Below are 18,606 nucleotides of genomic sequence, written 5' to 3'. Positions count from 1 at the left end.
ACGCTGGTGGTCCACGCTTTGCCGAATTTTGACGAATGCCGAGTACACACATCGAAATCCTTGGTCTTGTGTGCATTTTAGTCATTCTCTGTATTCAGTTCAGATCAGATCACCGAGAGAGTTTTACTTCGAGTTGCCGAATAATATATTTTTCAGCCAAAATTGACAATATTTTAAGAAAGTAGGGCTATTTGAATGTATAGACTATCTTCATAGTAATTTTCTTGAATGTATAATTATGAAAAAAGAACGATTTTTACTGGAACACAGCACTTGATTTTTCTAGGATAGTTCGTGTCGCCATGTTTACAATAAAGCTGGTCTTATGTTATTAAATTTTGCCAATCATGTATTAATATAATATAATATTCATCCTATTCCGAGCAAGATTAGAAGAAAGCGTTGCAGACCAAAGTAGTACAAGGTTAAGGTGCATGCACCCAGACGCTGCTGGAAAGTTGAAGGATAGCGACCATGGTTAGTATTACAACCAGCCTGACGAATGGATTATAGTAACAGGCAGTGACGACTGTCATATCAACAATATGTTTGTGTCGGAAAAAAAAAAAACGGCATCTTGTCCGACAACGTGACAGTGAAGTGCCAGATATTATTCGTTCTAACCATGGAGGTGCCTCCATGTTCTAACGAACAAAATTAACAGTATTCATAATTAATTTTTCCCGCTGCTAACTACTGAAAGGTCTGACATACTAGGAGTACCGAGAAGTATGAATCTTGAAGTATGTTCTCTGAATTCCTTACTCACGCTGAACGATCGATATTTTTCAAAACTAATCAAAGCTCTGGGAGCATCAGTGGTACACCTGATTGCACTATGACTGCTCAAGCCTTGAGTTTACGTTGCCAAATGTTTTGTGGCCTTAAAATTAATTGCTGCCCGTCTGTCTTTGGGGGTCTTGCACTCTTTCGCTATCTCATGTAATCCATAATGTTACGATGTGTTATCAGTAGCTATCTGACACGCAATGAGTGCTTACAAACACTTGAGTGGTTAGTCTCCGCCCCTGTTTGTTTCACAGATTAGTCAATTGCATATCCATGTGTCAGCCATTTTACCAAAATATAACTATCCCATTCCTTTATTTTTTTGGTTTCCAATAGCCTTATACATTTGGATGATCCTACACATGTTAAAACAGATCTTGATGTGAAAACAAATTGGTTATGCCAATAAACAAGCTTGAAAATCATTGTTGTGACTTCATCAATGTTTTCTAGAAGTTTATGTTTTCCAAAATACAAGGTATAAAATAAAGTATGTCATAGGATTAACATAAAATTTTCAGGTGACAATGGGAGGAACTTGAATGTGTCCAGACAAACGATTTTGTGGATTCTTTTCCAATGTGTTGTGGTTTGAGTTGGGACAATGCGACTAAAACTGAAATTAAAATTCAGCACACTACTTTTTAAAACGAGACGCATTCAATTTAGCAGACTAATGAACAACTAGGAAAAGTGAAAAAACAGCTTTTTATCACCAGCATAAATGTGTAATTATTTTTTTTACATAAAAAGTATTTTTTTTTTTACATTTGAGTACCATCGTAAATGGCCTACCAGCCGACAAAGATCAACAAAACACTAAACAAATCAATATGCATATGTATTCCATTCTGACTTGTTTTTGGACTAATGTCCAGGGATAGACAGTGAACAGACACATGCATGGACAGAACCCAAAGTCTTCATTTTGGAAGACTTTGAGAATAAAACAGATTGATGGTTACTCAACTTACCCACATAATTTATGCCTTCTTCCATAAACCTCCCAACGATTACCCGACAACCAAACGACTCATCAAATAGAGTACCAGCTGGGTTATCTGCACCTTCAATCACAATATTATGTGTTAATAATCCTACTTCAGCTGCTAGTGTGTAGGACCAGGATCCATCGGCAAGAGTATGACTTACACCTATTAGAGAAACAAATAGAGTGAAGTGTTATCAATGTAATCTGTGTGCACTAACTGAGATGTGTGTACTGCAAACTGTTATCTAGTTATAGTGTAGAGTTATCAATGAAATCTGTGTACAATCACTGAGATGTGTGTACTGCAAACTGTTATCTAGTTGTAGTGTAGAGTTATCAATGAAATCTGTGTGCACTAACTGAGATGTGTGTACTGCAAACTGTTATCTAGTTATAGTGTAGAGTTATCAATGAAATCTGTGTACAATCACTGAGATGTGTGTACTGTAAACTGTTATCAAGTTATAGTGTAGAGTTATCAATGAAATCTGTGTACAATCACTGAGATGTGTGTACTGTAAACTGTTATCTAGTTATAGTGTAGAGTTATCAATGAAATCTGTGTACCACAATCTGAGATGTGTGTACTGTAAACTGTTATCTAGTTGTAGTGTAGTTATCAATGAAATTTGTGTACAATCACTGAGATGTGTGTACTGTAAACTGTTATTTAGTTGTAGCGTAGTTATCAATGAAATCTGTGTACAATCACTGAGATGTGTGTACTGTAAACTGTTATCAAGTTATAGTGTAGAGTTATCAATGAAATCTGTGTACAATCACTGAGATGTGTGTACTGTAAACTGTTATCTAGTTATAGTGTAGAGTTATCAATGAAATCTGTGTACAATCACTGAGATGTGTGTACTGTAAACTGTTATCTAGTTGTAGTGTAGAGTTATCAATGAAATCTGTGTACAATCACTGAGATGTGTGTACTGTAAACTGTTATTTAGTTGTAGCGTAGTCATCAATGAAATCTGTGTACAATCACTGAGATGTGTGTACTGTAAACTGGTATCTAGTTGTAGTGTAGAGTTATCAATGAAATCTGTGTCCACTCACTGAGATGTGTGTACTGCAAACTGTTATCTAGTTGTAGTGTAGAGTTATCAATGAAATCTGTGTACAATCACTGAGATGTGTGTACTGCAAACTGTTATCTAGTTGTAGTGTAGAGTTATCAATGAAATCTGTGTACAATCACTGAGATGTGTGTACTGTAAACTGTTATTTAGTTGTAGCGTAGTTATCAATGAAATCTGTGTACAATCACTGAGATGTGTGTACTGTAAACTGGTATCTAGTTGTAGTGTAGAGTTATCAATGAAATCTGTGTGCACTCACTGAGATGTGTGTACTGTAAACTGGTATCTAGTTGTAGTGTAGAGTTATCAATGAAATCTGTGTGCACTCACTGAGATATGTGTACTGTAAACTGTTATCTAGTTGTAGTGTAGAGTTATCAATGAAATCTATGTGCACTTACCAAGATGTGTGTACTGCAAACTGTTATCAAGTTGCAGCGTATAATTATCAATGACGTTCAAGACAGTAAATATCTCCGTATGGAAAGGCTCATAGTCTGTTGGTGCTATGACAATTTCATCTCCAACTTTCCAGTCCACTGCATCTTCCATTGTTATTATATCATCACCAACATTAGCAGTAGCAGCTAAATGAGTCCAGTAGATATTAGGTTCTTTTCCATGAAGATCTAAGTCACCAAAGACACCTGTAAATTGATAAAGGAATGGATTTATGTAAACACTTACATTCTGCAGCAATTGTTACAATAAATGTTGTAACAAAGATGCAAAAGTTGAATTGCTCTTCCATAATGCTCAGTAACATACTCAGTAGATGCAAAACATGAATTGCTCTTCCACAATGCACTGTCAACTGCCTTAAAACATTACCTATAACTTTGGATCCCAAGTTAGGTCCACTGGGCAAAACTATGTCTGGAGTCAGGTGGTTTCCTTGTAAGAGAAATCTGAAATTATGCTCAAATGGTGCATCTTCCCAACCAACAACTAAACGTCCACCGCGGATGAAAACGTAAGTAGCGTTTATCATGTTGTTCATAGTGTCGTCAATCTCTAAGGTACCATAGATGAACAGCTTATTCATATAGGGCAGTTTTACATCAGCAACAATCCAAGTATCTGAGAAATTGAAATCAAATTATTAGTAATAAAACATATGACAAGCGACCTGATGGTCTGAATAGCTCTGCTGTCCTACAAGAACATTGTGGTGGCAAGTCAACTAATGCACACCCTTAAGACAAAACGCAGTTATCCCACAAAAAAGTTTGTGGTTTTGTTAAGAACATGCCAACCTAACTTCATCGAACAAATTGTTTACAAAAATTATGTACAACATAAATACATCAAAGCAATCAGGCAGTTAGTTACCAAAATTGACAAAAATATTTGGTAAAAATAGAAAATTATATTATTGTTACAAAATTGAAATATTTAATATTAGCCATGGATATTAGTATTTACACAATGCTCTTGCCATATCACAATTACGGTAGCTCTGGACATGAGGTCAACCCATGGACTCTACATATCCAAATAAATATACATATACTGATGCAATCACCATCATCTATGCATACATATTAACCATATACAATTATGATAGTGTTCATTTGAATATTAATGCAATTAACCGGTCCACAAAAAATATTTATGACAACAACACCAACATTGTCAAAGACACCAGACATTTTGCCACTACTAGTTTGCCTTCACTTCATTATATGGGAGAGCAGTTTTAAAAAAAAACTGAAAAATTAAGGATGTGCCTCAGTATTCTAACAAGTTTTAAAAGAATAAGCAATCACAACTTGGAGATAATGCTCTACATGTATAAAGTGTAGGTCGATTGGCCATTCAGAATATGATGAACAACATGTTCAGGGGAAAAAAAAACTGCAGCCAGTTTATTTGTGTTGAATGAGATCAAGCTCAAGGCATGTCACAGATACAACCCTTTATCAGCATCAGTTAAAACAAAATGGCCACCAATCAGCAATTTGCAAATCTGGTGCGGTTCATCATGCCCATGCATAAATTCTTAATTTTAACTACATGTAAAATGGCCACTACTTGACCACCTTGAATTGAAACACAAAAACAAGTGCATGTGCTTACAAAAAATGTATGTGTGATAGGATGTGTGATGTATGCGTAAGGAATGAATTTGATCAGTCAAGGCATGCAAAGTCCATGATTTCAGACTGTGTTTGAACACAAATGTCCAATTTTTTTTTTATTGAGCCCCAAAAAGTAAATTATTATGGAGCCCATGGAGTAAATTATTAAGGTACAAGAAAACAATGCAAATTTAAACGCTGTGAAGGTAGAAAAAACTGAAGAGCACCATCAAAGGAAGAGGAAGTGGTTAGAAAGATCATTGCCTAGCAGTGAGACACAAATGGTTTGAAATGATAACAACAATTATTAGACATGCTAACCTGGTAAGATCATGACATCATCACCATCAGCAGGTAATACACCATTACTTCCACCCCAACCATCTTCCACACCAGCCCAGGAAGCAACGTCAGACCACAGGATTGCATTGGTAGGACGTGCTTCAGGTGGTGGCTGGGGTACTGGTGTAATACAGTCTGGGTACAGACAACGGTACACATTGAAGGTAACATCACGGTTAACTTCTTCAGACCCTCCTTTACCAGATACTGAAAAAAAAACATAGCATAACTATTACAACTTACATTGTTTATTGTAAAACCTACTGTAACAGTAGATTAAATAACAAATGTATGAATGGATAACAAACAAACAATGCAATATTTTATCTTTGCATGGCAAAAATGGGTATAAAAGTCAATTTGAAAGCATTTTGCGTGGCAAATACAGGCTAAAAATTAGATGGGATCAATTCTGACCAAAAATTGTACTGTATTAAGGTAGAGATGCAGGTTCGTGGGCACTTGGGAGTGAAATTTTTTTTTTTTAGCTTTTTATTATCCAAACAGTCATGGCTACAGATTGTTAAAATTTTGTAGAATTTTGAATTGTGGAACATACTCAAAAGACGATTTTAAAATATAGATAACAGGGTAAACATCCTCTCTTTTGAATGCTTAGCAAGATTTAGCAAGGCTGTACATAAATAATAAAAAAAAAACATGGTGAAAAAAAGTAATGACGGGATCTCCATATTATGCACTATATTTAACTTTTTACAAAACGATAATACATTTAAATTTGGAACTGTTACAGCCATTTTAATTATGAGCATTAGCAAACTTCTTACTGAGTGAATTGTTATGCAAATTAGCAATTATCTCAGCTTCTTTTTAGTGCACATTCCAGAACTTTAAAAAAAATAGCTCCTAGACGCTTTGACCTTTTATTTTGATATTTTCACAAATTATGGACAATGTGTTTATCTTCAAAACGCCGTTGGGGCTTTGTTTTTGCTTGAATAGTGTTACAACAATCGTACAGACAACTAGCCTGGGTGTTAATTTATGCATAAACTTGAATTAGTAAAATTTGAGCTGCTGCCCAGCAAAATTGACAACTGGTAGACAGTTTTCAAGACAGCACTTTCCTCATAACAAACATATGTACCGGTACCCGTAAACCAATTTTGACAGGAAACAGAAGTATGGTTTAGAAGCTATTTTTTTTAAATCACTTTTGACAAAAAAAGCACATTTTTGTGCATATTTCAAACTAAAGTGTCCATAAAAAAAAAATACTTAAAAAAATTTCAAATTCATACAATAAGCTTTCCGAAAATATATAGTTTTGTGGACAAGGAAGGTCATCTTAGTTTCCTAATTAACTAATTAAAATACCTGTCAGGTAAACTGAATCTCTACCTTAATCTTAATGTTCCTCATAGAATAATATAACTTGACTTGTATACAAGGTCCTAAAAGTAAATAAGGTTCCTTATGTGTTCCTCAATTACTACATATATTGTATGAATTTCAACATCCCTTATAAAATAATATACATGTAGCAAGAAATGTAAAATAAAACATTCACAAATAATAGTGCAGTAATATATATTATAGCACAATAAAATACTAGCCAGATTTGAAAAAGGGTGCGAATTTTATAGTGATTAAATAAGATTCCCAAATTTGAAGATGTCCAAATACAAATTATTTATTTTAACCACAAGAAGATAATTTTAAATTAAATTCATTGAATATCTTCAAAAATATACATAGAACAAAGATCCCAATCTGGTTAATATACCGGTAATATCCAACTTTGAAAAAAAATTAATAAACCTGTTTGAATTATTGTAAACACAAGAAAAAGTTTTTACATCAGAGCAATCAACAACGGTGGTTGTGACAACAACAACAACAACAACAACAAGTCATTGTCAATGACACGTCCCCGTTCCGTTCATATTTGAGTGACATATACATTCAAAGCAGATCATGACCGAAATGCACCTGCATATGTACAACACATTGTGCTAAATCTGAACAAAATCCATCCATGCATGACTGAGATCCGGTTCTGGAATTGTGAAAATATGTGATTTTGATGCATTTTCGGCCTTAAAATGGCCATCATTCCGCTATTGTTAAGCAGATCATGAAACAAATGCACATATCTATTTGTGACATGATGTACCATGTGTGTGTGAAGTTTGAACTTGATCAATCCAGACATGTCTTGGATACGGATCCAGAACTGAATTCTTTAACAAAATGGCCGCCAGTCGGCCATTTCGAACTTGATCCGAAAAAAAAAAGACATGCATCAAGGTCCTATTATGTTTAATGTATGTACCAAATTTGAACAAAATCCATCCATGCATAACTGAGATACGGGTCCGGAATGGTGAAAATGTGCCATTTCAATGCATTTTCGGCCTTAAAGCTGCCCCCATTTGGCTATCGTTAATGAGATCATGAAACAAATGCACATACATATTTGTGACATGATGTACCTTGTGTGTGTGAAGTTTGAACTTGATCAATCCAGACATGTCTCGGATACGGATCCAGAACTGAATTCTTTAAAACAAAATGGCCGCCAGTCGGCTATTTCGAACTTGATCCGAAAAAAAAATGACGTGCATCAAGGTCCTATTATGTTTAATGTATGTACCAAATTTGAATGAAATCCGTCCATGCATAACTGAGATCCGGGTCCGGAATGGTGAAAATGTGCGATTTCAATGCATTTTCGGCCTTAAAGCGGCCGCCATTTGGCTATCGTTAATGAGATCATGAAACAAATGCACATACATATTTGTGACATGATGTACCTTGTGTGTGTGAAGTTTGAACTCGATCAATCCAAGCATGTCTCAGATACGGATCCAGAACTGAATTCTTTAAAACAAAATGGCCGCCAGTCGGCCATTTCGAACCCAATCCCAAAAAAAAATGACGTGCATCAAGGTCCTATTATGTTTAATGTATGTACCAAATTTGAACAAAATCCGTCCATGCATAACTGAGATCCGGGTCCGGAATGGTGAAAATGTGCGATTTTGATGCATTTTCGGCCTTAAAATGGCCGCTATTCGGCTATCGTTAATGAGATCATGAAACAAATGCACATACATATTTGTGACATGATGTACCTTGTGTGTGTGAAGTTTGAACTTGATCAATCCAGACATGTCTCGGATACGGATCCAGAACTGAATTCTTTAAAACAAAATGGCCGCCAGTCGGCTATTTCGAACTTGATCCGAAAAAAAAATGACGTGCATCAAGGTCCTATTATGTTTAATGTATGTACCAAATTTGAATGAAATCCGTCCATGCATAACTGAGATCCGGGTCCGGAATGGTGAAAATGTGCGATTTCAATGCATTTTCGGCCTTAAAGCGGCCGCCATTTGGCTATCGTTAATGAGATCATGAAACAAATGCACATACATATTTGTGACATGATGTACCTTGTGTGTGTGAAGTTTGAACTCGATCAATCCAAGCATGTCTCAGATACGGATCCAGAACTGAATTCTTTAAAACAAAATGGCCGCCAGTCGGCCATTTCGAACCCGATCCAAAAAAAAATGACGTGCATCAAGGTCCTATTATGTTTAATGTATGTACCAAATTTGAACAAAATCCATCCATGCATAACTGAGATCCGGGTCCGGAATGGTGAAAATGTGCGATTTTGATGCATTTTCGGCCTTAAAATGGCCGCTATTCGGCTATCGTTAATCGGATCATGAAAAAAATGCATGTGCATATGTCCCATATAAGGTGTGATGTATGAGTGAAGTTTGAACTTAATCGGTCCATGCATGTTCGAGATACAGGTGATCACGGACGCACGGACACACACAGGGCAAAACATAAGTCCCCGTTTTCGGACTGCGTCCGAACGGGGACTAACAACAAAGACACACATTCCCCTCGCATATACCCTGCTTTTCATCTATGACGATACAGACAAGGAAAAAAAATTTAATATTACGAGCAGAATCAAAGGTTTAGATAAAAACATGAATCCCCAAGTTCCTATATATTGTTTACGGTTGGTACCAAATCCGCCCATACAAAACTAGTGGAATAATAAAAATGTCAGATTTGTGAAATAATGAAAATGCAGCTGCAAAATGACTGAGATTTATTTCCAGAGTGATCAAATCAGTGAAAGTGTACCTGAAAAAAATGGTTAAAATACATGACTACATGTGTCAGTCAACAAAATGTTAAACAAATGACATGCATGTATACCCTATATGTATTATAATGATGTAATATAATCAGTCCAGGCATGTTGAGAATTTACACCGGATGCACAAAACCAAAAATATGGACTGTATATGCAAATGGCTATTATGTATTTTTCAAAATCATATAACAAACAGTTCAGCTACAGTTTAGTTGATTAATACAACCAAAGTCAGGCTTACAAGTGTGGGTGTAATATAGAAAGCATGTACAACAATAAAATTCTATACTTACACAGATATGACACAGAATGAGTAGCATTATCAAAGTAGAAGTCACCATTGTCATTATCATCATAGGTCACCATTTTTTCAGTAGTGTCAGCCATATGACCAAGAATAGAGAAGCGGTCAGGAGTTTGTGCAACAGAGTGACTTATAGTAACATAATCAGTAGGTTCCATATTATAGAGAGTGCCAACGTATGAGATATTTGTGAGTTGTTCAGCATCTTCCCATACCATGTTGTAATTCTTTCCATCTACCAGAGTAATCATCCAACCATTTAAGTGAGTGAGACGCACCTTTTCATATGGGACGATGCTTGAGCCATAGTCATTTATGAAGTTAACACCTTTGTATAGCAAAGAGGAAGTGGGACGGTTGAATGCGAAACGATGTATTTTCACAGAGTTATCACACACAGCCCCTGGTGAAGTACCCATGTTGAATGCTAGATCAGTGGCATCACAGTGATCGGATGGAAGAAGACCATTATTAGGGGTTACAATATAATTAGCACTGCCAGTCAGTGAACCATCCAAATCAACATATACAGCTTCATGCTCCCACTGAAAACCAACTTTGTTTGGTGAGTTAAAAAATTCTAAATTCTGAAATTTAGTTTTCCATCCTCCTTGTCGGGTTTTGCAATGTGCACAGGCTCTCAGAGCTGCACAACGGTCCTCATCAAAATTGATAAATTTAACGCCATCGACAGTCAAAAAAGCTGACTTGGGTGTTTTTATCCCTGCAATAGTACATGATGCTGATGCATTGATAATGCTGCTATGACCAATGACAACTGAATCTTTCACCATAGGACCATCAACATAACCACCGCTCACTTCACCCATTACAATTCCAGCCTTGTCATTGTTGAATACCACAAATTCATGCAGCTGCACAGGACCAGAGTGAACAACTTCGGCTCCTTGTTCATTGTTCCATGAAGTCAGGTCGTAAAAATGACTAAGTGTTGGTGTTTTTGAACTGCATGTACCGCCTTCCATCGGTGTGTATTCTGGGAAAACCCATAGTCCATACCACCCTAGGGAATGCGCTGTATTGTTCTTGAACTCTTTTACTGGGATGTTCCTTGGGCATATTGTGGAAGTAAAAGATGGGCCATCAGGATGTGCAAGCATTTTATACCAAAAACCAAAATGTGTACTCCCAGCTGCAGCGTTGTGTCGAACAATATTATCCGGATTGCTAACCCAGAAAACAGCCGGTGTTATGTCACCATTGAGTAAACTAGAAGTTGCCCTTACAAAGATACCCAAGTTATATTGTATAATATTGTTAGTTTCTATGCCATCCTCCATGAAATAAGCATGACCCATAATATCAAATGCTACGTTGTGTTCAACTAACAGATTACGTACACCATGTATGGTCACAGCACGATTGAATGTGTGATGAATACCACATCCACGGACATAGGAACCAGACACATCACCGCTCATGTGGAAATGAATCGGGTAACGACCAAGGCGAAAAGCCTGACCAGCATGTGTTACTTCAATGTATTCAATTCTTCCAGTAACCAAGTTTGCATCCTGCTCCTTAGCACCAAGTTTAATTTGAATGCCAAAACTGTCACTGCCAGTCTCTTCACCAAATCTACCTTGGATACATGTCTGAGTGGCAAACTGATCTATAAAAAAAAAATTAAAACAAGTCATGTCTTGTTGGTCAATAGTAAATAAAACTGAATTGAGTCAGTCATTTTTAATCAGAACTGGTTTATAATGTCGCTTTTTCTAATTTGTTTTGGCTATATCTATGGTCGCCTTTCCTTATTCACACAAATTTTCCATCAGTCAGCTAATCTGGAAAACAAAATGACGTGCATCAAAGTCCTATTTGTACTAAGTTTGAACAATTGATGTCTACATATGTTTAAGATCGATCAAGAGCAGAATTAATGATTGTTTTTCATACATTTTGAACATTAACACCACTCTCTATTTTGTAAATATTAAAAATCGATTCTCATATGGTTTGCTTGAGAAATTCAATGTTTATTCTCAAAAGAGACACAATTTCACTTAAAGCGGTACCGTCGTCGCGCTGCGCATGTTTGGGTGGTGAGTCCCACCAGTCGAAATATTTCCCATAATGCAATCTGTCACTCTTGAGTACCAACACACAAAATGGCGGCGAAAGCGATGAAATATAGAAACCGGGACAAAACTAAAATCTACTTGGGAGCTTCCCACGGCAATTGGTGTGACACCAAGAACGTACAATTTTCTGGAAAGTCAAATGCAATCTTTGCAGCACATCTTTTAGATGTGCATCGTAGATACTGTCGCGATTGCTTCCCGGAAAACTCGGAATCGGAACGCGAGTGTGATGTTGTTGGTCAACTTGAACTTGATACTGTTCATGAAGAAGAGTCGACATTGAAGTAAGTGCAATTCATCATGTGTTTTTGAATGTATACACGTTTTATCTTTATACAATTTACAAGATGAAATCAGTCATAACAATTTGTTCACAGCTGATCTCGTCACTAACCGCAGTCGTGTTCATTGGGGGCTGATCACATCACGTCATTCTCATGCAGCTGTCGTCGTCCAGTGATAGAAAATTTACAGTATTATCATGAACGTGTATAGATTACTCGAATTCAAAAAAACTGAGGTACTAAGCCAGTATTTACTGGATAAATCAAACCATCGTGCGGCGATCGTAGTGTTTACGCCGCAATATCCGATCACGGAGAAACCGCCGATGCAGTCATGACATATGAGAGCGTAACCGTGATACTGTACTAACAAATGTCTTGCGCTGAGTGTTTTTTTTTCTTCTAACAATTCGACATATATAAATAGTGCAGTAAAAGAATATGGACTGCATTCCCCTGTTTATTATTCACTCTGTTTCGCAACATTGAAATATACTTTTACCAATTAAAACAATTTACCTATAAATACAAATGAAAGTCATTCATTCAATATTATGTATTTATTCTCATAGTGTGTTATCACCTATTAAGGTCAAAGATTCAGGTATTTCTGTTTACAAAGTATAGGGTTGTTTTTCTGCAACAAATTTTGATTTTGAAATTCCAATAAGTATAATATAATTTCAATGAATACTAATACTTATATTTGTTTCCCCCCTGTTATTTTTTCTAATATGTAAAATTGTTTCTATGTAGTTAGTAAAAATTTAAATTGTTTTCTGTTTTTAATCAATGCATTGTTGAGTTTTAAATGTTATATACTACTAGGTATAAATTTTTTTTGAAATAATTTGTTTATCAGATAATTGTTTATTTTTCATTGTTTCATTGATATTTTACATACATATACCCCTGGTAATAGCAATGGGTGTATGTTTTGTTATTACCTGATTTGATATAAAATTGGAAAGAAACATTAAAATCTGTAGTTCAGCTACTATCTGTTTTTGATAAATCAGAATAACTACTATTTATTTATAAGCCATATCAATGTGACGCTGATTGACATTTAACTTGTTGATTTATCAGTGCCCTGTTTGTAGAATAAACCAAGTTTATTACCATAGACCTGGTTAATTAAATTTATTGTGTGTCATATAGATATGCTAAGCTTGTCATATGATTTCAATTATGAAATGCTTTTTGATATATTGAGCAATGTTTTTTTTTTCTGAGCTGAATATATTTTAGTTTTAACACTAAATACAAAGCACACTCCATAACAATCTCATACAGGACTGCATATATACTTGGTACTGTACATGCTTATATTGATAAATTCCATTGCTATTCATTTTTCACAGTTGTAGAACCTGTTCCAGTTGCTTCGTCTACTCCTGTACGCCCTAGGCATTGTGAACCACAAGTCATGTAAGTGTAATGCTAGTACAATTTTTATTTATTATTTGTCATCAATACACATGATTACTTAGCAGATGTAACATTTTTACATTCCAGTGTGGCAATATATTTGATATTGATTGCTGAATGAAGTTCAGCATTATTAAAAGTCATTATTCTGACAAACATGCTGAAGGGGTTGTTGTCTCTGGTCCCTTTTTGTTGTTGCCAGTGCTGAATGCATTTACTTGTCACCTTTCTGAATATATACTCAGCCCTCTATTACTTTCAACTATTACCATAGGATTGATCCTGAAGAAACGCTAACTGCAAGTGAAGAAGAAGATGATGGTGATGAATATGACAATGAGATATATATATCTAGCAATATCAGGTTTGCAATACTTATTGTTGTGGCAATGTTTGTGTATCTATCTGTATCTCTAATGTTTTGTGTTTTTGGCAAAATTGGGGTCAAAACTGAATTTTTTACTTCTCACAATACCGCTACTTAGAATTAGCGGTGTGGTTCTCTTCCATATTTGCTCATTCATTGACAGTAAGGAAGTGTAGCTTGACCGTGAACCGTGACCGTTAATAATGAATACAGTATGTGCTTGCTCCATATCTCGATGCTTTCAAAGTATTATATATAATTTATTTACAGAAATATCCAAAACTGCTCTGTTGAGGATGTTGTGCTTAATTTTGATTGTCATGGTACTGATGACAATGGAGTCACTCAAGATGATGATGATGATGATGATGGTGACGATTCATCTGTTGATGCTGTTGATATGATAAAAGCTCCTAAGTGTATAGCTTATGTGTCTACAATTGTTAACCTGGTGAAAAAGCTTCATGGAGATGTGTGCTGTCGTAACGAATGTGAGAAAAAACTCACCTACAGCCATTCTCTGGTTGGAACTGCTCTCACAATTGAATGGGTTTGTTCTGACACTCATAGAAATGGCAGATGGCAATCGCAACCACGTTATGATGGTATATTCGCTACCAATCTGCAACTTTCCATGTCTACATTATTATCAGGAAACAGTTTTAGGAAAATTGAACTTTTGTTTCGGTTTGTCAATATCGCCTGCATTTCAGAAACTACTTTTTTGCGTGTTCAGAAAATTTATGCTGCTCCTGCCATCCAAGCATACTGGAATACATTGCGAAAGGACTTGCTTGAGTCATATGATGGAAGTGTTATTCTTTGTGGAGATGGGCGTAATGATTCGCCGGGCCATTCTGCTCAATACTTATCATATAATTTTGGAGATTCTGCCTCTAAAACCATTTTACACACGGAAGTAGTAGATGTTAGAGAAGTTGGTGGAAAAAGTCCAAACATGGAACGCCTTGGCTTTGAAAGATCCATTGACCAACTAAAGACAATAATTAGGATTGAAGAAGTTGTCACAGATGCTCATATACAGATTGCAGCACTCATGCGTAAGTAATTACATTGTCCACTTTTGTCTCCGTATTTCTTATACAACAGTGCACAATTACATAACTGACTTGTACCATTCTAGTTGTTGCAGTCATGATGAAACACAACTATTAGAGTACTTTCAGTTAAAATAAAGCTGTAATATGTGTTCTTATTTGACCTCCAGTCATTAAAACAAATTGGTTGATTCTTTGTGTGCTGGGACTTGTTGTTGAATGTTTGAATTGCAAGAGATTGAGCATCTCTGCTGTGCAGTTCAACCATAAAAAGGTGTAAAATAACAAGCTTATACAAAATACAGAAATCGTGCATTTTATGCCCGGACATTGTGCTTGCCACTACACATCTTGAATGATACCTTACTATATGTTGTATTGAGACATAAATTTTTATATTAACAGCATATTATTCATAAATTATTCTGAGTATCAACTTCATGTGTTCAGTGAACATCCTTTTTTATGGCAATCAGCTTTAAAAAATTTGATAATGTTGCAGTTATGTGAGCAATGTGGAGGCGAATCAAGAAATCAGGAATCATTCCAATTTACAAGTTAAATGATCTTCCCATCATTATGCTTATGGTATGCTTCTTTTCAGGCAACTGTGATAAGTACACAGACATAAAACATTCATGGGACCTGTGGCATGGTGGAAAAAATATCCTTAAAAAGGTTGTAGAGGTAGGTTACAAATGTTGATGAAGTACACAAATGATATCACATAATATTGCTATATTTTAGTTTTTCATTGACTTAATCCCCACCAGCCAACTTCCAAGCTTTCCAATTTTCCGTTTTCATGTAATGGTTTCCATCTGATGATCAACAAATTAGCATTTTGTTTTCAGGCATCAAAATCAAAGAATTGTAAGGAACTACTTGTGTGGGCAACTGCGGTTAGAAACCATTTTTGGTATGCTTCCAAGGAATGTGGTGGTGATGAGAGGAAAATGAAGGTATATGTCATATTTAGTTTATGTGTTTTAGTTGAGCACTAGAGTGTTGTGTATTCTTCTATATAATTATATTATAATTACATGGGTACAAATATCATGTTGATCTTTTGCAGGCAATTTGGTTTGGCATTCTGCATCATGTGGTTAATGAACATGAGTGGTTATTGAATGTTGATGGTACATATGGTGGATGTGCTCATGAACCCCTGTCTGTAGAAAACCAGTGTAAGCCTTGGCTCAAAAAAGGATCACCTGCTCATTTGGCCCTTAGAAATATTGTAGAGGATAAGCGCCTGCTGAAAAATCTTGGGCACTACACTAACTTCAGGTGCACATTATCATTGTATTTTATGACTATCTTTCAGCGCAGGATTTTAAACATAGTGTACATGAACTTGTTACACATTTTCATTTCTGCTATTTTATATGATTAATTAAAATATGTATTTTTTGGTTTACATCATCAGACATACTGGTTTCTTGGAATCTTTTCATAGCCACATGTTGATGTATGCTCCCAAACGACACTCGTACACGTAAGTATATTATCATATGCAACTTTGTAGTAGAAAAACTTATGACTTATCAAGCTACTCTCAATAAAATCTAATAATAAATGTTCAATGTATGGTTCTTTCAGATTTGTTGGATATAAGGCTAGGACCCAGCTCGCTGCCATAGATTTTAACATGCATGCTGGACGTGAACAAGCTGTTAGTGAAGATGGACAACCAAAGTACGTAACAAAACACTGCCAGTGACAAAATTAGATCTTGTTAGAAATTGTGTTTATGAATTGATTTCCACTGAACAAAAATCAGATCTCATTCATTGATCTGAATCTGATCAATTTTTCATAAGTAAAAAATACTTTCTTTACTAAACTTTGTAATTCAATAGCCTGTCCAGGATATTTTGGACAGATGGGTTGAATGATAACGTTTTTTGGTATCCCATTTTTGTGTTGGTGACGCTACTCATACAAATCGAAACTACTATTAGTTTTTGGTCAAAGTGATCATGAGTAGAATTTGAGCAGATCTATTTTGTGAATGGCTCCTAATTTTACTTTAGAAAACTGTTGTTATTTCTTGCTTCCATACTTTGTATGACTGGACATGTTTTTTCTATCTAGGTTCAAAATCAACTATTCAAAACAGTCAAAAAGATTCTACCCGTCAGCTGTATTGGTTCCAAAACAATATACTTATATTACTGAGCTACAAGAACTTGTATTCAGGATGAGATCTACTGTTGAAGGGCATTTGTCTCAGCACATATCATTTGCTGAAGATGATCCACGCCGAATCCACAGGAGAAGATCTCTTATGGACCCACCAAGCTTGTCAGATCTTGTTTCACAACATCTGAGTAGATTTTCAAGATCATCTACATCAGATTGTACTACATCTAACCAGGTATTGTAACAGAATCTAATTACTTTAGTGTTATTTATATTAGTACTGGATTCTGCTCCAAATCAGCCATGGGTCAGTAACAAGTTTGGGTTTTGATACAAGAAACCAGAAACCACCCAGAGTTTCAGTAAAAATCTTGAAATTTTTATTTCAAAATGGAGCAGGTTTTTTAAACGTAACATTCGCACTTTCTTGGAAACCCCTTGTTGATTCCTGTATTCATAAGTTTTGTGTATTTTTGTTATGGGTCAGTTGTATATTGTACTAATGAAGTCCTTATTAAAAATGACTGGGTACAAACAAATCTTGCTGTACATGTTTCTAAGTACAACCATGGCATGATTTTTCCTGTGGCTGTACTGACTAACATGTGCAGCAATATTTTTTTTGGAACCGGCCAAATTTCATATGCGCCTCACTAGTACATTAAAAGCTAACAGCCAAATCATAATAAAAATATAGGTTCACTCAACACTGCTTATGACCCTATAATACAATCAACAAATACAAATAGACCTTGAACAACATAATTTATAAGAGTAACCGTGTTATTGATGTATGGAGGGTTTTCTGCTTTATAATACAACGTGCAGGAAAAGTCTGTATTTGTTTCTCACATTAATTTTACCATCTGCAACTAGTTTCAGGCTGACAAGTTTTCTCAAAATTTGTTTCTTTTTCCTTATTACAGACTACTTGACACATGGGGCCAGGAACAGCCACTGATGACGCTGTATACAATCAAAACCTGTTTCGGCGTGCATACTACAGTGTAAAGGCCAGAAACAGTTGTTAAATATGGTGTCCAGTTTAGTATGATAGAAAGTGGGTCAAGACTGAATATTCGTGGTTCCAGCGTTTCATAATAAATATTTTCTATCAATAAATGCACTTTCAAATGATATTCATCATAACCTTGTTAAAGAAAAAGTCAAGCCAAACAACATAATGACCCCTCAAGAAAAAGCTCCATAAATGTAGGAGAATGCAATGTTTTCATTCTCTAGATATTCAACTTTTCATCCGTATTACCGTATGTAGTCAAGCAAGCAAAGGATTATGGGTAAAGTCTGACATCATAGAATCTGTTGTCAGAAATTGAGAAAATGATTTCATCTATAACTTCAAAAGTGAAAACTTCAAATTGGCTGAAAGTTTAGAACATGGTAGCATATATGTACTTGTGCTTCTAAAATAGTTGTCATGGAAACAGAACTGAAAATATTTATTTACATG

At 35.5% G+C, this 18,606-nt stretch overlaps 2 protein-coding genes across 2 annotated transcripts in view; one reads left to right on the top strand and one right to left on the bottom strand.

Annotated features, from left to right (window-relative positions):
• Window positions 1–18,606, bottom strand: part of LOC100374499 (fibrocystin-L-like) — a 94,257-nt gene that overhangs the window by 28,523 nt on the left and 47,128 nt on the right. The window contains exons 36-40 of the mRNA XM_085504477.1: window positions 9,735–11,378; window positions 5,271–5,498; window positions 3,700–3,948; window positions 3,270–3,515; window positions 1,764–1,943 (exon numbers count right to left, since the gene is read on the bottom strand). Coding sequence (XP_085360603.1) covers window positions 1,764–1,943; window positions 3,270–3,515; window positions 3,700–3,948; window positions 5,271–5,498; window positions 9,735–11,378 — 2,547 coding nt within the window. The remainder of the gene's footprint in view (window positions 1–1,763; window positions 1,944–3,269; window positions 3,516–3,699; window positions 3,949–5,270; window positions 5,499–9,734; window positions 11,379–18,606) is intronic.
• On the top strand, window positions 11,861–18,257 carry LOC146738006 (uncharacterized). The gene is made up of 11 exons (XM_085504816.1): window positions 11,861–12,134; window positions 13,383–13,565; window positions 13,840–13,929; window positions 14,203–14,993; window positions 15,595–15,677; window positions 15,845–15,952; window positions 16,066–16,280; window positions 16,420–16,488; window positions 16,593–16,688; window positions 17,088–17,370; window positions 18,062–18,257. The coding sequence occupies exons 1-11, from the start codon at window positions 11,878–11,880 to the stop codon at window positions 18,068–18,070; spliced, it is 2,184 nt and encodes a 727-aa protein (XP_085360942.1). The 5' UTR covers window positions 11,861–11,877; the 3' UTR covers window positions 18,071–18,257.

Source organism: Saccoglossus kowalevskii, chromosome 10 (genome assembly GCF_978046115.1).
Source record: "Saccoglossus kowalevskii chromosome 10, keSacKowa6.1, whole genome shotgun sequence".
In the NCBI taxonomy this organism is placed as follows: Eukaryota; Metazoa; Hemichordata; class Enteropneusta; family Harrimaniidae; genus Saccoglossus; species Saccoglossus kowalevskii.
This window is presented reverse-complemented; position numbering and strand designations above follow the sequence as displayed.

Excerpts from the sequence above, each read along its gene's own strand:
- LOC146738006 (XM_085504816.1), top strand. The coding sequence starts at position 11,878 with ATGGCGGCGAAAGCGATGAAATATAGAAACCGGGACAAAACTAAAATC. Across the intron at positions 12,135-13,382 it reads GAAGAAGAGTCGACATTGAA|TAGTTTTAACACTAAATACA; the intron begins GTAAGTGCAATT and ends CTGAATATATTT. Across the intron at positions 15,678-15,844 it reads TCCTTAAAAAGGTTGTAGAG|GCATCAAAATCAAAGAATTG; the intron begins GTAGGTTACAAA and ends TTTTGTTTTCAG.